The sequence below is a fragment of the Aotus nancymaae genome, unplaced genomic scaffold (assembly GCF_030222135.1).
Source record: "Aotus nancymaae isolate 86718 unplaced genomic scaffold, 86718_ANA_hifiasm-v0.15.2.pri h1tg000015l_0, whole genome shotgun sequence".
NCBI lineage: Eukaryota > Metazoa > Chordata > Mammalia > Primates > Aotidae > Aotus > Aotus nancymaae.
Genome location: NW_026988426.1, coordinates 11,627,643 through 11,647,757, shown reverse-complemented (window position 1 = coordinate 11,647,757; position 20,115 = coordinate 11,627,643). Strand labels below are relative to the sequence as shown.

The 20,115-nt window shown below is 33.7% G+C and overlaps 1 protein-coding gene across 3 annotated transcripts in view; it reads right to left on the bottom strand.

Moving 5' to 3' along the window:
• Positions 1–14,342, bottom strand: part of GABRA1 (gamma-aminobutyric acid type A receptor subunit alpha1) — a 57,324-nt gene extending 42,982 nt beyond the window's left edge. The window contains exons 1-4 of one of the 3 annotated variants that reach the window (XM_064376508.1): positions 14,287–14,342; positions 13,656–13,881; positions 11,198–11,286; positions 7,739–7,851 (exon numbers count right to left, since the gene is read on the bottom strand). In XM_064376508.1, the coding sequence (XP_064232578.1) occupies positions 7,739–7,851; positions 11,198–11,271 (187 nt within the window). In that variant the 5' untranslated portion in view covers positions 11,272–11,286; positions 13,656–13,881; positions 14,287–14,342. Of the gene's footprint in view, positions 1–7,738; positions 7,852–11,197; positions 11,287–13,453; positions 13,559–13,655; positions 14,103–14,286 lie in introns of those variants that run through there. The other 2 variants (XM_021672213.2, XM_064376507.1) reach the window with 2 other exon arrangements.
• Positions 14,343–20,115: the final 5,773 nt, after the last annotated feature.

The following is a 20,115-nucleotide window of genomic DNA, read 5'->3' as shown; positions in this document are numbered from 1 at the left end:
TTTTATTAGTAATACTATCACAACCGTTTATTTAATATGGCATTGGCCATATTTTTCCTGGAAATGCTATCTACTGAGGAGCTCAGTAATATTCACTAGACCCAGTTCTATGGGTTCATACTGATGAAGGAGGCCTATTACCTTACTTAAACTGTTTTGTGTCTGTTGATTCACAGAGGTAGGCACTACGTGGAGACTAAATGGACTGACATTAGTCATTATAATAACATGTATCTCAAAACCCTACTTTAAAATGGTCCTGTTTGGAAATTGAAAATATCCTGGGCTCCTACATAAACATCAATGTATACTCCTGGATAAGGCAATATTCCAGCTCCTTGCTGACCTGCATGATTTGAGTACCATTTTTGTACCCCGTCCTTCATCTCCATTCAATTCACACCTCAGAAAAACTGAAAACTTTTCCCCTGGTGGTTATGTAGAGCTACTTAACTTTGGCTGTTTTCAGCTACTGAATCTGGATATGGGAGTAGACTCAGATTTCAAGGTGTTTGACCAATCCTTGATTTTTTGGTGTTTTGGGATTCCAAGAACTCAGATGATACAAACATTTCCTAGGAAGAAAGGTCAATACTGTTGCAGGACCTATTTATCTTATTTCCACTGATAAATTCTCTCCTTTTACTTTAATATGAACAGTTTGTATTGAGAGAGAGCTAACCTTTAGAGAATGTGCATTTTGCTGTTGGAGAAATGGGTTTCTTCTGGCCAGTAGAAGTCTTTTTTAAATTTTTATAATTTTTAATTTTTTTGAGTACATAATAGGTGCATGCATTTGTGGAGTACATGAGATGTTTGGACACAAGCATGCATTGTGTAATCGTATAAGTCTTGATCAAAATTGTACAAACTGCGATAACTGTCAGTCATCCTATTTCCCACTCTCAGAGTAGCATTTTAGTTATACTAGAATAATACTATTAACAATCTTACAGACATGCCATTTCTTAGGGACTTGCTTTCTCTTAAGTTTTCCAAAAATGGCCATAGGTGACATATAGCAAACAAGATTCTCATCTCAGTAACACTACATTATTTTTTAAATTTATAATTCTGATTCTGCCAGAAAAAAAAGCAATGATCTATAGACAACGGTTTTAAAAATCCCATGTTGGCACTGGAATCAACATGGGAAATGGAAACTATAAAAAGGGTCAAGAGTAGCTACACTACAAAAATAAACCATGGTTGTTTACTAATACTGTGCCCTTTATAATTTGGACATAGTTGCAGTGGTTGACTTTTTAAAAATGTTTTCATTTTTCATATTTGTGGATACATAGTGGGTGTATATATTTACGTGGTACATGAGATGTTTTGATATAGGCATGATGCAGAATAATTACATCCATCCCCTCAAGCATTTATTCTTTGTGTTAAAACAATCTAATTATACTCTTTTAGTTATTTTAAAATGTCCAGTTATGTTATTATTGACCATAGTTACCGTGTTGTGCTATTAAATACTAGGTCTTACTCATTCTTCTTATTTTTTGTACCCATTAACCATCCCCGCCTCCCTCCCCACATTACCCTACAGGGTCTGATAACCATCTTTTTACTCTCTGTCTCCATGAGTTTAATTGCTTTCATTTTAGATCTCACAAATAAGTGAGAACTTGTAACATGGGTGCAACTGAAAGTGATTGTGCTAAGTGAAATAAGGCAGGCACAGAAAGACAAATATTGCAGTGGTTTCATTTTATCTCAGGAAAATATTGGCACTGATCAGGTAGATGGTTTACATACAACAGAAAAGATGAGAGTATGAAGTTTTCTAAACATGCTAGAACATTATTTCAGGTATTTAGGTTAGATTCAATAGACAAGCTGGCTCCATGAGCTAATAGTAGATCTCAGCCAGTAAATGTTAAAAGGTATTCTCTATACATTTTAACAATTCCTCTTGGGATTTTGGTAACTACATTTTCTCTGAAATTTAGCTGAATTATGAACTGTTAAGATATAGTATTTCTGTGGAAATGGATTGCATTTTGCCAAAGTCTGAGCATCTGCTCCACACCTTGCATTAAAAGCAACAGAGAAAATGACAGCAAATTCAAAAGGAAGGATTCCAGAGTAGAATTTCAAAACATAATACTAAAGGCTATTCTCTGGTAAAGTAAATACAACAGCAAGGGATTGGATAAACCTAATCTTCTTTTAATTTTTTTTTTTTTTTTTGGAAATTGTCAGTAATTTAAACTTTTTATTCTATCTAATGCTATCATATTGTGACAGAAATTACTTTGTCCCTTTTTTGAATTTTTTAATATAAATTCAAAATAGGTATTTTAACATTAGTTGAATATGAACAAAATGATTCTCTCTAATCTCAGTGTTACATGGCATATTAAAAATATAAAAGATCACATGAATGTCAGATATCTTATCTCGAGATAGATTGAAGTTGAATTTTAAAAGAATTAAACTATGCTGCTTTCCTTATCCTTGGGTCTTCTAAGCTTTATAAAGTGGCACAAAAAATAATTTGTTCTTTTTAGAGCACTCTTAGTTTGCCACTTTTTCTTATTTTTATGTAAAGAAATGGAACCCAAGACCCAAGCCAATTCCCTAAGAAGCCAAAAACATCTTGCCAACTGTAGGGAATTTCCCACCCAGTTGCCTTGCGTTAGGAGTTGGGATTTCTTACATCTTAAAGCTGAGATCTCTTGAAATAATTGGGTTAAAGGTTAGTCTTAAAGGTTTTCTATTGGCATACAAAATTCAAGATTAGAAAAAATACGATAATAAAAAAAAGTCTGCTTTGAGGTATAAATGATTTTTTAAATAATATGTTGGTGTTTAAATACATTCAGACATAGCTCCAGTTACAAATGCTTTGTTACTTGATACTGTCAAAGAAAATCTAAAAATGAAAACAAAACAAAACCCCCAAAACCAAAAAATCCAAACCTACAACACTTACAGAAAAAAAAGAATATGTTAACTAAATTTCTGTTAAAAGTATAGCAGGAATAAAGATAGTCTGTTCTCTAGCTACAATTTTACTTCTCTATCATCTACCTCTCCACTCTTCTCTCAGGGTTTGTCGTTTTAGGAATACACATCCATCTCTGTTTCCTTTGCTGTCTTTACCTATGTGGTTTGATGACAAAACCTTTGAAAGGCATTTATCATCCATGATATCACACATGGATGTTAAGTTTAAGACTGATGTAGATCATAATAACAATATTTCCAGGAACTACCTAATGGTAGTTAGGGAGAGAGAGGGTGAGAAGTTCTTTCTTTTGAAATTCTTTCATTTAAGACCTCATTTTTTCAGCTATATCATGTTTGTGTTCTCGTTAAAGAAATATCTGCCCTAATTTGTTTTCCAAGAAGTGAAGTGAATGTGTTCATAGAATAAAATGTCTTTTGTAAGTTAGATGGGTGAAAATGAGTATGTGCACAGGAGAAGGAGAAACCCTTAGCTTGGTTGCATGGCCTCTTGGTGATAAACTGTATGTACATCAGTGGGGCTCACCTGGGATTTTGGCTAATCATAAATAAAGTGTAGCCTGTATATATGGTGGGGCAAAAGGGGGGAGAAACATATCACTTGAAGAGGATTAAATATCCATAAAAGCCTGATTATCTTCCTTCAAAATTCAGCTTCATATCTCTGTTTGTGGATTATTTTTGTCCCACAACCAAAGTGAAGGGGAAGCCAATATGGAAGTAACTGAAATTTCATGCAGATGGGTGCAGTTCAGCAGGAGCAGTATTTAATTTTTTAGGAAGCTGGAGAACATCCAGGATTCCTTCATTTATTGTAATACAGGCAAAAAGGAAAAAACTTGGGAAAATGAATTTCCTAGAAAAATTTCGGTTTCATCTTGATTTAAAACTAAAAGAGCCATATAAATTGATCAAAGGACACTTGAGTCTTCCCAGGCTCATGAGATCAATTCCTCTCTTTTATCATTTCCTCTCTGTTGCTGTCTTTCGCTTTCTCAATTCCTCTCACTCCTCTCTGTTCTCTCTTTATTTTCTATCCTCTTTTGCTTTCCTTTACTTTTTTTAACTTTTTCTTTCTTCTTTTCCCATTTTTCTGACTTTTTTCCTTTTTCCCTTATTTTATTATTCTACACTGACCATGCTTTAGGTAAGAGTGCTTTCAAAAACATTATTCAGCTTCTAGTTGCAAGAAAGAAGCAACCCCCCAACATCTTACCACCAAAGAGATTATAGACAAGAATTAATTTAGCAATTACTAATAATTTTTATTTGTATTTTCTGGATACTGATTATTTTAACTCGTGTATTTAAATGTTTCTTCACTGACATTGTACATAAATTATGAACATAGCTAACTTATTTTTCTCTTTACATCCCAAATAGACTATATTAAATTTTTAGAATTCCACATATTCTAATCTTCTGTAGCTCTTCTACCTTTAAAAATACCTTCCTAGAGATTTCTCTTTATTAGTCATCTTTTTATTTGCAGTTTCTCATGATTAATCTTATCCCTGAAAAGGCAGCTTTTTAAAATAGTTTTACAATATTTGCAAACTGTTTCCAGTCATCTAGATTAACCAAGTTATAGTTTGCATTTCTAGTTATTGAACCCAAGGTATATATCTACTAAGAGCAGTGCTACACCTTCTGATGCGGTGTGTGTTTCCAAAAAAACAGGTCATGATGAATTTGCAAAAGAAGAGTTTCTTGTATTAGTCTCAAGTCTTAGCTTATCACATTTTTCTATTTTCTGACGACATTCAGAAGCAAAATCCCTGCCTTTTGCATAATGTTGTTACTTATATAAAACAAGACTTTTGTCATAAGAAAGAAGCCAGTGGCACCTTTATCTTGCAAGAGGAAATTATCTTAGCTATGATCATAAAATTACTAAATCTTTTACTCTCTTATAAGGTAATGATAATCTCACATATTTCCTTTACATAGTCTTTTCATCTGAAGGCAAATGGCTCCTGTAAAAAAATAAATAAAAGGAGAGGGCCTGTTTTGCAATAAAGATCTACTGGAATGCACATCATACTGAAAGTAGCAAAAATTTATGGTAAAGGAATGAAATTAAATACATTGAATATGTAAAAATTTAAAAAATACACAATAATGTCAACTTAATAGCAGCCAGCATTCATGGTATTATCATGTTTCTCTAAGTCTACAGCTGGTTATATTTCTCAAGATATCTTAAAACTATACTTAGCATTTTAAACTATAGTTCTCCAATTTCAGATACCTTCTCTAAATGCACTTTAAAATATTGATGATTCTGTAGATATATGTAACAAACATATGCCATGTTATTCCTTAAGGATTAAAAAAAATCCAAAAAAGAATATAAAAAAATAAGTTCAGTCAGTCAAAGTCTTTTCATAAATCTCAAATTCATCACATTTAAGTGTACCACATTCCAACAGGATGTTTAGAATAAAAATAGATAAAATATCAGAGCTACTTTTTTGTTTGCTTTAATTTATATCATAATCTCAAAACTTATTGTTACCAGAAATCAGAAATATCAGAAAAAATAATCTTACTAAAGCTTAAAGCACATCCACTGTTAATTTTCTCAAGTCCTGAGATTATTATAGCATATTAAGTTCATTTCACTAAAAGGAAGATGGCATGTCTATACTTGGAAAACTACTATTTCTGCTCTTTAAATACATATCTATATTTTTGTTATTTTCTGGGATTAAATAGATGATAAAAGTAGATTCTACAAAAATAGCAATGTGGCAGTATGAATTAACATAGTTATTCTTATAAACAAATCACCAGTATTGAAAATTAGCTTTTCAATATACTCTTAGACTAATCTATATCTTTTCAGGGTCTATGGCTCTCCAGGGTCTAGGAGTGCATATAAAAATTAGTTAAAGTGATTTCTGCTAAAACGATATTTGATGAAAGGGTTAATGTGTACATTTATTAAAGAGTTATTATATACAATTAGTTGGAAATGAACACTCACAGCTTGTTACTTGTTCTCTGAACAATAATATATCCACATGGGTAGTATTTTAAAAGTTTGTATGTAAAATTATTTAATAAATTGAAGACTATGCACAAATCTGTCAGATAATATTCATATTTACATGTCAAAATATTAAATAGAATTTTCTAAACTAGAATGAAGAGAAAGTGTTAAAATATGTTGTAAAATCTGATGATTTTTTAGGTAATTATATCATAAGGCAGGAAGGAGATTCAGTAAAGTGATAAGATCCTTCCAATCAATATTTTCAAAAGTCTTTCTACGTAAAATTTATAACACTAGCCTGGCTATTTCTTCTTTTTGTATGTTCTTCATCTAGCTAGTTTTGGAATTTATTGCAAATTTTATAAATCAAAAAAAATTTGTGAAACCAATTGAGATGTTTAAAGGTACACAAGCAATATTTTGACATATCATATATACAATTAGGCTCCCCATTTTGTAATGACTTTATTTAGACTTAAATAATTTCTTTCTAAAAACTTAAATGAATACTTGCTGAAGTCTAAACCTGAGGAAATTTGTATAGTATGTCCTAAAATGAATGTTTGAAATTGATTAGAAAGGACACCTGGTAAGACATTTGACATATATTTGGTCTGTGTCTTTCACAAGGCAGTTCCCCTTAAACTTCTGAGACACTAATGACATTTGGCAGCTTCAAAATAGACCCATAATGCACATTCATGTCATTACACTATGAAAAATATTTCTTAAAAAGTGGCTGTAAATCCATGCAACCATTTAGTTGTAAAATCATTGCTTGAATTTGTAAGCTTTTTATTCTTTGCTTATCTGTGCTGTCTAGATGAAGAAGAGGTGGCCTTCTTAATATTGCCATTTAATTACTATTTAAATATTGCTATTAAATTGTTTCTACAAATGCTTTAGGAAAGTTCAGTGTCAGCTATAGTTGAGAATCATGGATTTTAACCTTGGTTTTCTGTGTGACGCTGAAAGATAATTTATTTCCTTGCTTCACTTGTTTTACTCTGAGATCAATATTTTGATTTGGCTTCATTAGTCTTTGTTTAACAAATAAGACACTTTGATTATCTTATTCAAGTGTTATTCAAATGTGTGCCATTCATGTAACTATTTACTCTTATTGTTATACATATTGTGTTATTAAGTGTTGTGTTCTTCCTAAGCAGAAATGTATCAATATAACCGAGTAATGGATAAACCAAGAAAAATAAAATTGTACTGCAGAAAATTAGGGTATAAGTTCAAATGCACAGTTAAACTACAACACTACCATCTATCTCCTTCCCCTATTATCCTAGAGGTGGTGGCAATTTAACACATAATAGTGGATCAATATGTAATATTCCAAAATAAATGTTTGAACCAATAGAATCAAAGATACCCCTGTTGGAATTCAATGCAGACATATAGCAGTACCAGGTGAGATAGCTGCAGTCTTTGTGCTGGAAGAGAGAATATTATCCCAGTTTTTACCTACATAATAAAATCATTACACAGAAAGTACTGTGCTTATCACGTAAATGTAGCATCTCCTTCGTGTCATTATGAGAAGTTTGTGTCTGCCTTTTACTACATATGGATATGAAACTACATAGTAACTTGAATTAACATTGAGTGATCGATTAAAAATAGATTTGTCATTAAATCACATGTTACTATCCTTATTATTTGACTATTAGAGGTAAAGTAAGGCTGTAATGGTAAAGATTTCATGCTATTCTCTAAAACAAAAATACAACAAATGCAACCTACCTCCCAATCCTGGTCTCAGGCGATTGTCATAACCATCTAGGAGTCTGTCCAAAATCCTGGTGAAGACAGTGGTATTGTCTTTAAGTTCATCTTGTAATGACTGCTGTCCATAGCTGAAAAACCATAAAGAGAAGCAATAGCTAAATTATACATTTCTACTAAAACCTCTTTCCAAATGAAACCTGTCTCAGTTTTTCTACCTTGCTTTCTACTGAATTTTAACTTGAAAATTATTTTTCACAAGGTAAAAAAAGAATGTTATTTTTAAACACTGGGCATTTAGTTATATTTGTCTTCATGGTTTATAAGCTATTTTAAGTTTTTATTCATTAAATGTGAATGGAAAATTATAAGAAATGACTTCTGTCTGTTTACTTTTTGAATTCTCAACATGTATATTATGTTGTAATGCATGTCTTCTCTGAACAAGTAAGAATGCTAATGCACATTTTTTAAAAATCTGGAAAACTTCTTTCCAAATTAAAAAAAAGTTACCAAAATCATTGTGTGTGTGTTTTTTTTTTAAATTTAACATGTAGCAAAAGCCTAAGTTTTTACCTACCAATATCCCTTCTTTCATCCACCTCTTACAGATCTGTGTTTTGGCAGGGTGTTGTTTTTTTTTTTTCTTTTTTGATGTTCTTGTAAGAAATTTAGATGAGAAACATAGATAAAACTTATTTCTTAGATAATTCTATTTTTACATCAGTGTGCAAATTTCCATTCCTCTTAAGATTCATGACCCAATTACTAAAATTTGTCTCTTCACACAGTTAATTAATATTTTTTCTAGTCTAAGATGTAAAAAGAACCTTTAGAAAGATCAAGTTCAATAATCTTAATTTATGGTTTACTAAGCTGTAGTACAGTTTTAGGGTTTTGTTTAAGAAGGCACATCTATTTGTGAGCAAAACTTGACCTAGAATCTAGCTTTCTTCAAATTTTAGTCTGAAACTTTATTTCCCTTCTTCTATATTGGAATAATTATCTATATTTAAATGTTACTAGTTGAAGATGTAGTTTGTATCCCTTACCATTATTAGTCTTTGCGTTTCAACCACATAGTGATCTCAGTTCAAAAATCGTGTATTTCCTACATCAATCACATTGCTATCTATGCTCCTTGAATCATATTTGATGTGATGATTAGCATGACAACTCCAAAATCCTTTGAGAGAAGTGTTTTCTATCTTAGGATGGATCACATTTACTGATATATTTCAATCATAGTTCTGACCTTGAATACAAAAGAAAAATGAATACAGGATGTAAACTAAGAAACTGCCACAAATCTATCTCTTCCACACTTTCTACTTAATATGCTTTGGGCTGAACTTCTGTGTGCTGATGTTATTGATAAATATAAGAAAAATAGTAACATTTGAAACCAGAATTCACTTACTTGACATCAGCAAGAAATATGATCAAAACATCATTTCAAAAACAAACACTGCTTTGCAGGTAATTAATTTTCTATCGGCAAAATGCAATGGCTATTTTTCTGATGAAGTTTTAATTTGATAAAGTTATTAGAACTAAAGGCTATCCATAATATTGGATATATGTAATATGTCTCTATGAAACCAATTTTCATTCCCCTAATTTCAATATTCATGCCATGCAGATTGAGGGCTTACTCTCTTTTGGCAAAATTAAGCATCTTGCTGGTTTTTAAATCAAATTTCCAACAAGCTAAGTGTCTTCCAATATGTCTCATTGGCAGATGACAGCAGTAAGGTAACAATAGTTTTATGAATGCAATTATTTATTTAAAAAAACCTCATTGTCACAAAATCAATTGTCATGCATGCATCTTTCAAGGATACTGGAAGGTCATCTTGATAAAAATGGAAAAGAAATGTTAGAACACCCTAAGTTATGAGGAGGGCCTGATCGGGAACTCTCAGGAAGAAGCAATACAATAAAAAGAAGGAAAACATGAGATGGGGTAACATGACGAAGTAAAATAAAATTTTTAAAACAATCCTTAGAACATGGAGTGTTTATTACCTTTATCTAAACCCTGTAAGTTTTTACAGCTTATGTAAAATTCAGAAAATGCTTTTCTTTCTGGTTTTATCTTACAAATGTTTTCACCAATTGTTTGCATTGGAATACAAATGCCCAGAGACCACTGCCTTTTCCCCAAAACCTCTGCTTTCCCAACTGAAGTGGAAATCTTTCTTTTATGTAATTTTTAAGTGATTCTCCATCTTTACTTCTAACTTACTATGTCAAGTTGTAATTGCAAGAGAAAAACCCTGGGAATTAGATAGTTATCCATTTGGTATTAAACGCTCCTGACAATTTAGTGTTTCCTAAACTGAATATATATTTTGAAGAGCAATGCCAGTTTCAGTACCTGATTTTGATTCCATATGAACCACTATATAATAAAACACTGTGCACTAACTCCATCTACAGGTCATTGCAATAGTAACACTTCATATAATTTTTCAAAAGCAGTAAAGACATTTAACTTCTCACATTAAGGGTATTTGATAATGCATGTCTGTCAGTGTTTATCATACACAATAACAAGAAAACAACAACAGACAACTTCTGAATTAAAATAAATCTTTCTAAATTCACGTGTCTTTCTAGACTATTACATGTCCCTATTTTAACTCTTTAGAGTTCACTTGCCATTGCATTTTGAAGAAACTCATGTTTTTATTTTATGTCTGACTTTCTTATGGGCCACAGGAATAGGCTACACAAAAAATACAAAATCAGATAAAGAAAAATCTGAAATACTCAGTCATTTAAATAGTTTCTACTATATTAATTTCCCAAGCTTGATTGAGTTCTTTAAAAAATTTTGACTATGGTTAAGCTTAATAAACAATTAGTAATTGTTTTCCAAAATTTGTTTTCATAGTAGATACATTTAAATGGGGAAATTCGATGTTACCAAAGTTCTTAAATATTTGTCTCATGTAGTCCACCTTTACTGGTTATATAGTTAACGATTTCGAAACATGATAAGCACATGCATTTATAGAGACATGATTTTCAAATTGCAGATATTATTTAAAACTTTCCACTTCTATATATACAAAAATTACTCTGCGATCTTTGCAACTGGCTAGAAATTTTCTTGCTGCATAATCAGCTTACACGGTATGCAACCACTAATTGGGTAACTTTTTTTATGAATTAGGAAATCACATGTTTTGTTCAGTTCCAGCTGAACAGTGAAAAGTTCAATGTAAGACTTAAATATTGAATTAATAAGTGTCTTAACAATGGCTTGTTAGGTGTATTCTAACTAACATGCAAATACAATGATTATTTTTTTCATACTGTTCCTCTTTATTCTTAGCTGGAAATTATTGCAGTTAAGTTTTCTGAATTCCCTTAGTCATAAATGCATCTGAGGACAATTTTCTTCCCCCTGATAAAATAAATGAAAAGTTACAGAAATTTTCATGCAGATTTTAAAAAAAATGTCCCCACCTTCTTCCAGTCAGTGTGCTCAGAAGGAGGATCCAGGCCCAAAGATACTCAGACAGACCTGGACTTTTCCTCATCGCGGGCTGGAGCAGCTGAAAAGTAGAATAAGTAGAGATCAATGTCTCTAGCAGGAAACATCAGGTTATAACAACTGGGGCTGACTGAGGCAGTTTAGATGAATGCTTTGAAGTCAGGAAATGACCTCACTGGGATATGACACCTCATTGGAAGCAATGGAAACCTGGACCATCCATTCTCCACTCTCCCTTCCATTTCTCCATTCAGAAATATATCAGTGTCCTTATTCTCCTGTAAAAGAATACAAGTTGAAACGCTTTCAGGTGACAGCATTGCTCAACATAAAAACTGTGAGTTGTTTAGGTTTTATATTTAGAATATAGTTTAGTTTATTCTCTTCTTGATATTTATCATATGAAAATTTGAACCTTTATGATTTGAGTTTCCACAGTGAACTGCACATTAAAATTTTTAAGCTGGTGTCTCTAACAGGAAGAATTTATTTAGGGATAGGATGGGATAGGTTAACGTGTTGTGATGGCTGAATTCCTCTTTGAATTCTGCAGGTACCTTGACTTCAGAAGCAACTGTATTTATCTCTATTTAAAACCATAGGAAACACACTGTTGAATGCCGGAGTCGTGCTTGTATTCTGTGCCTGTGACTGCTCTGCTAAATATGCTTCCTAATGTTTCTGTGAGGCTAAAGGACACACTTTATAGTCAAGCCGTGTGCTGATCTCTCTCACATACGAACCACACACACACACAAATCCACACAAACATGCCCACACATATCTTTCAAGCCCTCTCAAATTCTGCCAGGTTGCTGCTAGAAAATGTTTCATCTCAAACAGATGGAAGCTTGAGTGCTTTGCTTTGCATGAATAAGGGATTCTTTTCTACCTCTTAGGTAAAGTGCAATCAATCACCATCTGATTGTTGAATTTAGACTTGGTAGTGGAATGTTGGAGAACTGGAGGAGTTCAGAAAGCTTAGGGAAATAAAATTGTATATAGTCTGTGTGTTGAGTCCGTTTTCAAAATTCAGGGCACTACCTGGATAAGGAGCAGATATGGTAACATTTTAATGTGCTGTAATTAATTACAATCATAATATGAGAAATGTTAAAAGTATTTAATCTATACTCCTTAGTAGGGTAAGTGATTAATAGATTGCAAGGCTTTTAAAGCTTTTTTTTTTTTTTCATTAAACACTCTATAGTTTAACACGGTATGCTTTTAAATACATCTATAAAATGCTTTCTACACTCTCGGGAATCATTTAAATCACTAAAAACCATTACAAACAGGCATGTAAGCAATGAAACATAGTATGTTTAGAGCAAAATGGTCTAGAGATAAGAATTGTGAGCCTCATCATAGCTTTTACTCAATTTAGTAATTTAGTGACTGGTTTTGAAACAGATAAGTTGACTATGACAAGAAATCTTGGATAAATATGTTAAAATACTACATGTTAATTGCAAAATTTTAATTTACCCTCTTACTAATATTTAACATTTGTTATGAGGGAAAAACAACTTCTTAGTCCTATTAATTTTTGGCGATCTTTTTAAAAATACTGAATATCCGAAGGGGTAAACAAAACACAGCAAAACCCTGAGACAAGGCACCATAGCTTTTGCCCTCCTCTGACATTTTTAAAAGAGAAAAACAAACCTATCATGGCACTTGAGTTGTTGAGTAAGAAAGTTTCTTGCAAATACAAACATAATAGTTTAAAAGAAAGGCTAAGCTGCAGTCTTATCACTTTCTACTTTCACCCCCCCCACCCCCCGCCCCAGACACACACTCCAAACATCGCCATCCCATGCCACCCATATCAAAGAATAAGTTGAGTTTTCATGTTCTGAATGAGAGAGACCCCCTACACCAGAGGGCATTTCACCGGCGGCCACTGGAAAGGAGAAAAGAGATTTTGCAGCCAGGACCAGAGAGTGCCTTCCCTAGGATAGAACAGCGAGACAGGTTTTCTGTCTCAGTGTCTTAACTTTAGATGACGGCCCCCAACGCCCCTCCCCAACTCACCCCAGCTCCCCCTTGCAGGAAAAAAAAAAAAAAAAAAAAATAGACCAAAACAACATGCCACCACCCACCCTGCGGAATACAGTCAAATACGCCTAAGAAAGCGGGGAAGAAAAGAAGAAAGACAGCGGGAAAATAATGCTATTATGTTGCTGCGGTTTCACCCTGAAAGAAAAGCATTTCGTTGTTTCTACCTGCTGTGGGATCAGGCTCCTGTCCTGCTCGCTCCGTCGCTCGCTCGATCGCTCTCCCTCTTCTCTCTCTCTCTGTCTCTCTCTACCCCCATCTCCAACCACCACCCCCCCCCCTCCGCAACTATAACATTCCTGTCTCTCTAGCTAGGAAGAGCCACGTTCCAAGCTCTGTCTGTGTATCGTGGTCCAAAGTGGCACTTACCTCGGGCCCCCTCTGGACACAGGATCTCTCAAGACCGGGGAAAAGTCTGGGAGAGAAAATCGTGGAGAGACTGGAGCCGGCGCGAGTCTGCGAGTCCGGGCGCGCCGGATCCGAGGGGCGTCCTCGCTCAGCCTCTCACTCACTCGGTCTGAGCCATCATGGACTCTGCGTGCTCCTCTGCTGAATATTTCACACCCAAATTTGCTTCCCAATATCCAATCTGCAGCTATACAACAAAAGATTTCTCTTTACCAAGACAGTAGTAATACGTCCCAGGGCAAACCGGATGTGAAATAGGCGGTGACTTCATGCCAGAGAGATTTTATTTTAGAAAGGAAGGTGGTACCAGCCTCTGGATCTGGAGACCAATCCGCCCATTTTTTATATGCAGCACAATTTAACTTGCACCACTCTGGCCCTAATCCCCTTCTCTCTAGCTGCAGGCTCAAATCCTTCTACAATCTGCTGCAAGCTTTCCCTTCTTGCGGGGAGCGGCCATGGGGGAGGGAAGGGTAGAAAGGGTGAGAGACACACGAACTGCACTTAGAGTCTTTTCACACTTGCAATTCACGAACACCCGATTTTAAGGTGAGCCCATTAAAAATACAACTGTTCCGTGCAAGTATTCTACCTTTGATCAGATATGAAACCGCTGCCTGCATATGAATGAACTCAAGCTCTGAAACAGGGAGATGCAGGGTTACACGTGTGGAGAGAGCACTCGTCTCGCCTCTCTCCCTCACACACACACTCCCACACATATGTCTAAGTCCCCGTGTCTTGCAGAGTCACGAATGGTGACGGATGGTAGGAAAGAGTTCTGGCAGGTAGGAAATTGGGACTGGGTTTAGAGAGTCTTTCGCACTTTCTCAGGATGGGAGCGCTTTCCAGCCCACCTTCTTCTGTAGCTTAGAGGACAGCAAGAACACCCTCCGAAACCAGGTTGTTGTTGTTTTTCAATCTTTGGAGACAACTGTTTGTCTATGTTATCATGGAGAAAACGCAGGCGCTGTTACCTCTGAATTGTGCGGGGTTCCTGGACGAGGAATATTTAACTAATAAATCACCCTGATCATTTCTAGGTTTGAGAGTCCCATCTCCATTTTCAGAATCATTTCTTTGCCTCGAGCTCCATGATTCTCAGATTAGGAAAATGGGAGAGGGAGAGGATGAATTTTTAGAAGTCAGGACAAAATCCGCGTCTACTTTTTTTTTCTCCCCTCTGTGGCCTCTTCTGTTGCCCTCCCTGGTAGCTCTCCACCCACAAATAATTATACACTAGGAAAGGGGGGGTGTTTCAACATCAGTCTAACTAAATTTCCAAGGAATCAGCGATGGCTGTGGTTTCCTTCTCCGATTTTGTGAATGGCTGTTTGTAGCAGAGAGGGGATGGGTGCTGTCTTTCTGGGAGCGCTTGCTGAGACCTAAATCACTGGGAGCTGTCCCTTCAGCACTTTCGTCCAGTTACGGCAGGAGGTGCTGAAAAGGTGAGGTGTCCTATGCAAGGTTTCTGGTGGATAAGGTCTGAGCTTTGCACTGGTCATTTTCTCCTAGTGAGCTCCTAGCAGAGAAGACGTTTCAGATGGGGCGGAGCTTAAGCAAGTGAAGAAAAACCCTGAATAGCCAGTCCATAACCACTTTGGGGTTTCTGATTCTACAAGTGCTTCTTGACCTTATGCAGCAATGCAATCAGCGTAATGATTAAAACTTAAATAAGGTTATTGCAATAATAGGGAATATAAAATTGAAAACCACATTCGACATTGGGCTTTGCTACCTTCTGAGTTTTGTGATTAAGTGGCAACTGGGAATGATTTTAGAGATAAACTTTTGGGAGAGATATTTAAAGATTATCTTAAGATACCTGTTTTCCTGGGCAGTAGTTAATTGCCTATTACGTTCAGATATAATAAATGCCAATGTATGCTTAAAGATATTCGCTGAAAAAACATCACAGCTTCCCTATGTGACATTACCCAATTTGTATTTATTTGCTTATCCATTAATTAATTTATTGAGTGGTTTTGAGAATAAAACTGAATTTAATGATATTTATAATTAACAATGAAATCCTAATTTAACAATTAGAAAACATTATTATATTACTTCATATACAATGCAATTCCACAGTTTTATCTTGTTTTAATGAAAATCAATAGCCATAAACGTCTGCTTTTTTAGTGTTCTCCTGGCTAAACTGTTGCAGGTCCTTTTATGATCTTCTACAAATTGAAAATAACTTTATATCCTTTATTAATGAAACACAACCAAATCACTCTACTGATTTTGGTTTTGCAAACAGAGTCACTGAAGCTTAATCATGTGAACAATAGTCTCAGATCAATGCCAAATCAATTCTGCTTCAGATAAAAATTTTTTATGTGTCTATGAAACAGGATACAATTACACAGCATTTTCATACATTTAAAAAATAAATATTAAATAATTTGGGGGCTACAGTGTGTATATGGAAATGGACATACCTATACTATTATTCTCTTTTTAAAATACAATACTCACAAGGTAGATTTTACTAGGTAATTTGCTATGAATATCAGCTTGTAATATATAATATGCATGTATGTATACATGCACACATGCATATAATTTGCTTTGAGACATATATGTTATTAATTGCATTTTAAAATATTCATATTTTAGTTCTCCAAAACAACTGACACTCTAATTGTGAGTTCGCTTATTATTTTCCATCATGATGTCATCAATATATGCACATACTACCATACAATAAAATAAATTAATGACAAGAAAATACCTTATATTGTGTTTTAATATTAAATATTTTATATATTTTTCGATATTGTGTGTTTTGCTTTAGCTAGAATGAAGCCCTTCAAACTTTGTGTGAATTTAATGATGTCAGTTTTCTAAACAATAATTGTCATGGTGTTTAATATTCTTAGAGTGTTTACTTGGTGCCAATTAATGTGCAAACTAATTTTCATAATAATTCAATTTAATTCTCAAAATGAGTCCCTTTGAGAGACAGTATTAATATTTCTGTTTTACAGATCATTCTGTAAATTATAGACTAGAGAGAGCAAAAGACTTGTCTAAGGTCACACAACTAGTGAGTATCCATACTAAAATGCAAACCCATATGCTCTGACTTCAAAGCCTGTCCTCTTCAACCACACTTCCACATTACTTTGTTTCCTTAGTAAAATATTTTTCATCCACTTTATGTCTATGCTTGACCATCTTTCTATCAGTCACATAAAACTTATCTTTGAATATTTATTATTAATTATTTATGACAAGACTTTTATTTTGATGATCCAGTGCATCCAACTGCAACATAAAATCAGGCTTACTTTAGTATTTCAGAGATTTAAGCTATTTTTCTTTTGTCTCACGAGGCCAGTAGCGAAGACCCTTCTAATAGTTACAAGTTTTTGGCAGAAATAATTTGAGGTCAAATCTAGAACCAGGGATCCTCAGGATGCCTAATAACTCTATCTCCAGTACTGCAGTCTGGTACATTTTGCTTTTCCTGTCAATTTTAAATGGCAGGAAGCTGTGACCTAATTGATGAAGTGGTGCTGATTCTATTCAACAGAAAAATGTTTGTACTTTCTTCAACTAAATGTGAACCAAATGAGAAAAAAATAGCAAGAGTGTTCTCCTTTATTCAGTGTGTCTTTTTATCATTTACAAAATAATATAGGGTGAAAGCAAATAAATAAATAAAAATAATAAAATATCAAATGAACTTTAGTTGAAACTCAGAACAAATCGATCTTTTAAAATGTATTTGAATGGCTCAGATATATACACTGAAAGCGTGTTTTAACATTATACTGTGAAACATGGTTACCAATCTGCAACAATATATGTACAGGTTGCATTTGAACATGAGTTCACCCACATTTATGTATATATAAATGAATATTTATATGGAATATTTCATTACACTTATTTAAGTAGTCCTACTTTTCTAATTCATCTGTTCATAACACAGACCACCATGTTTAATTGACTATACTAGCGTACCCAGAGGCATATCTCTTCTTCCATAAATGATATTGAAATAGTAGTTCAATAGTGGAAAAAGAAAAGAAATGTGATTTAAGGAATAGAGTATTTTTGTACCTTTATCTGGACATCTTTGTCATCTGGGTTATTTAGACAAATTATTTTTCTTAGTCTGGAAGGCTAGTTTGGTATGTCAGCATACTGAGAAACATGATGGATATAGCAAAGACAAAATTTATTTATATTTGCATTGTGTTTGGCACTCTAGTTGAACTTAGAGATTGTTTGCCCCAACCACTTTGACAGATCACAAAGCTTATGTAATTTTTTCCATGATCTTTACAGAAGTAGAACCCAGGTTAGCATGCCACAGTAAATGACTATGCATGAATATATACTTGAAGTCACAGATGTTTCATAGCTGTAAGGTCCTGGTCACATTGCTGAACTTTTCTGAAGTTTTCAAATGAGGTAATGATAACTTATAAGCTGGTGGTGGCATTCATTACATGGGAAAGCAAATGTGAATCAGACAGCCCTCTTGTGTAACACCTAATATACATCTAATGAATGCTCATTTTCCTCTCTCTTTTTTTCTCACCATAAAAGTCTTCTTTTCTCGGAATTTTAGTGCATTATTTACAGTGTGTTCAAATAACTAATAATACACATAATATTGTTCACATTTTGCATACTATTGAAACAAAATAGTCACTTAGACAGGTGGTGGGAAAAGCTAGCCTCTGTGCCATCTTAATCCTAGGCCCATTAAGGTGTTTAGTGAAGGAGATTTTCACTACATGGGCCTTGGGCATAGAGTATTTTACATACACATTAAACCAGAACATTTGAAGAGACTGTGACTCAGGATATAACCAATCACAGCAAATGCTCAAACCACAGCTAGTACAATCAACCATAGGCTCCCCAAAAGACACGTTTATATTATTATTCTGTAAGATGCAACAAATACTCATCAGGAATAAAAATATGTATGTGAGAATCAGAGTCTATTTAACAGTTATGTAAGTAGGGCACTATCCAATTTTCCTCTCTTGGCAGTTTTCTGTTTATCAACAACTCACATGTAACCCAGATTCACCCATTTTCTTTCAAGGACTTTTCTTTTCACAGATGTCTAACACATCAACCCAAGAAGGCATATGCAAATTTATTCAGAGTTAGGAAAAATGATATGCTGATAATTAGAAACAATTATTTATTTTAAAAGTTCAAGTAATATATAAATTACTTTTGAAATTCTTGAAGAAGAATTTTTTGACCCTGCAAATTCAGTTGGTAACTTGAAGACTAATATAACTCAGGAAGGAGGTAAGAAAATAAATATTATTTATTGAAACGTTGTCACAACTCCCTAGATTAAATACTTTAAAATGTTGTATCCCATATAACTTGATTGAGGAAACATGCATTTTAAAAAAATTTATAGCAAAATTCAGGCATTTAAGATGTTTATGTATTTCCTTTGATAAAACTAAAGTGCATAAATATATGCACACATATAGTCTTTGTGTAAACTCTTTTTAAACCACAAGAATGTATATTTACTTATGTTTTTCTTTGTTAAATAGAATGAATACATATTCAATCAGTAACAATGATTAAATATCTATCTTGCAGAAGGAAACATAGATCTAAGAGAATCAACTTAGAGATATTATATATCAAAAATAAGAAAAATCATTAGGCATGATGGTAGCAAGAAACTGCATTCAGCTTATTCAGGACCTGCTGGTATGTTAGGATATGTCTAGTTTAAATATTTGAAGAGTTTAATGTGGTCTGAATATCCTGTTGGATAGCTGCATTTACATATTTGTTTGAAATAATAAAACACAAAACAATGACATCAACATTAAAGCAGCATTATATAAAATCATTCATCATGCCCTGAGTGGCCATAGGATTTGTGGAAAGGATATGAAACAGAAGGATTTACTAGAATAAAGATCAAGAATTAAGACACTAATACACCATCTGTTCAATAGCTCCTAATTCTTGATGTTTACAATAATTGTGTTGTGTGGAATGAAATGAAAGCAAATTTGTGGATATAGATGCATTTTTATTATGGCTATACATAAATATCTCCAAACATAACTAGTGCCCTTGTGTTAAATGTAGAAAATGGATGTAATTATATTTTTACTATAATTTACAACTACACAAAAGAATCTCTCTTAACCTAACCCATTTCCAATTTTGCTCATAATAACATTCACCAAGATTTCTCTGTAAAGAAAATTTTATAGCCTATACCTTCTCTCTCTCTATGTATACATAGGGAGAGATATAGATACATAAATATGGATATAAATATCTATGTGTCTATAGCTATAAAAGCACTCTACCAGTTATCTATATTTATGTCTCTATGTCAATAATATTGATATCTATACCTCTAAATTGATATTGATATCTTTACTTCTCTCCTATCTCTCTC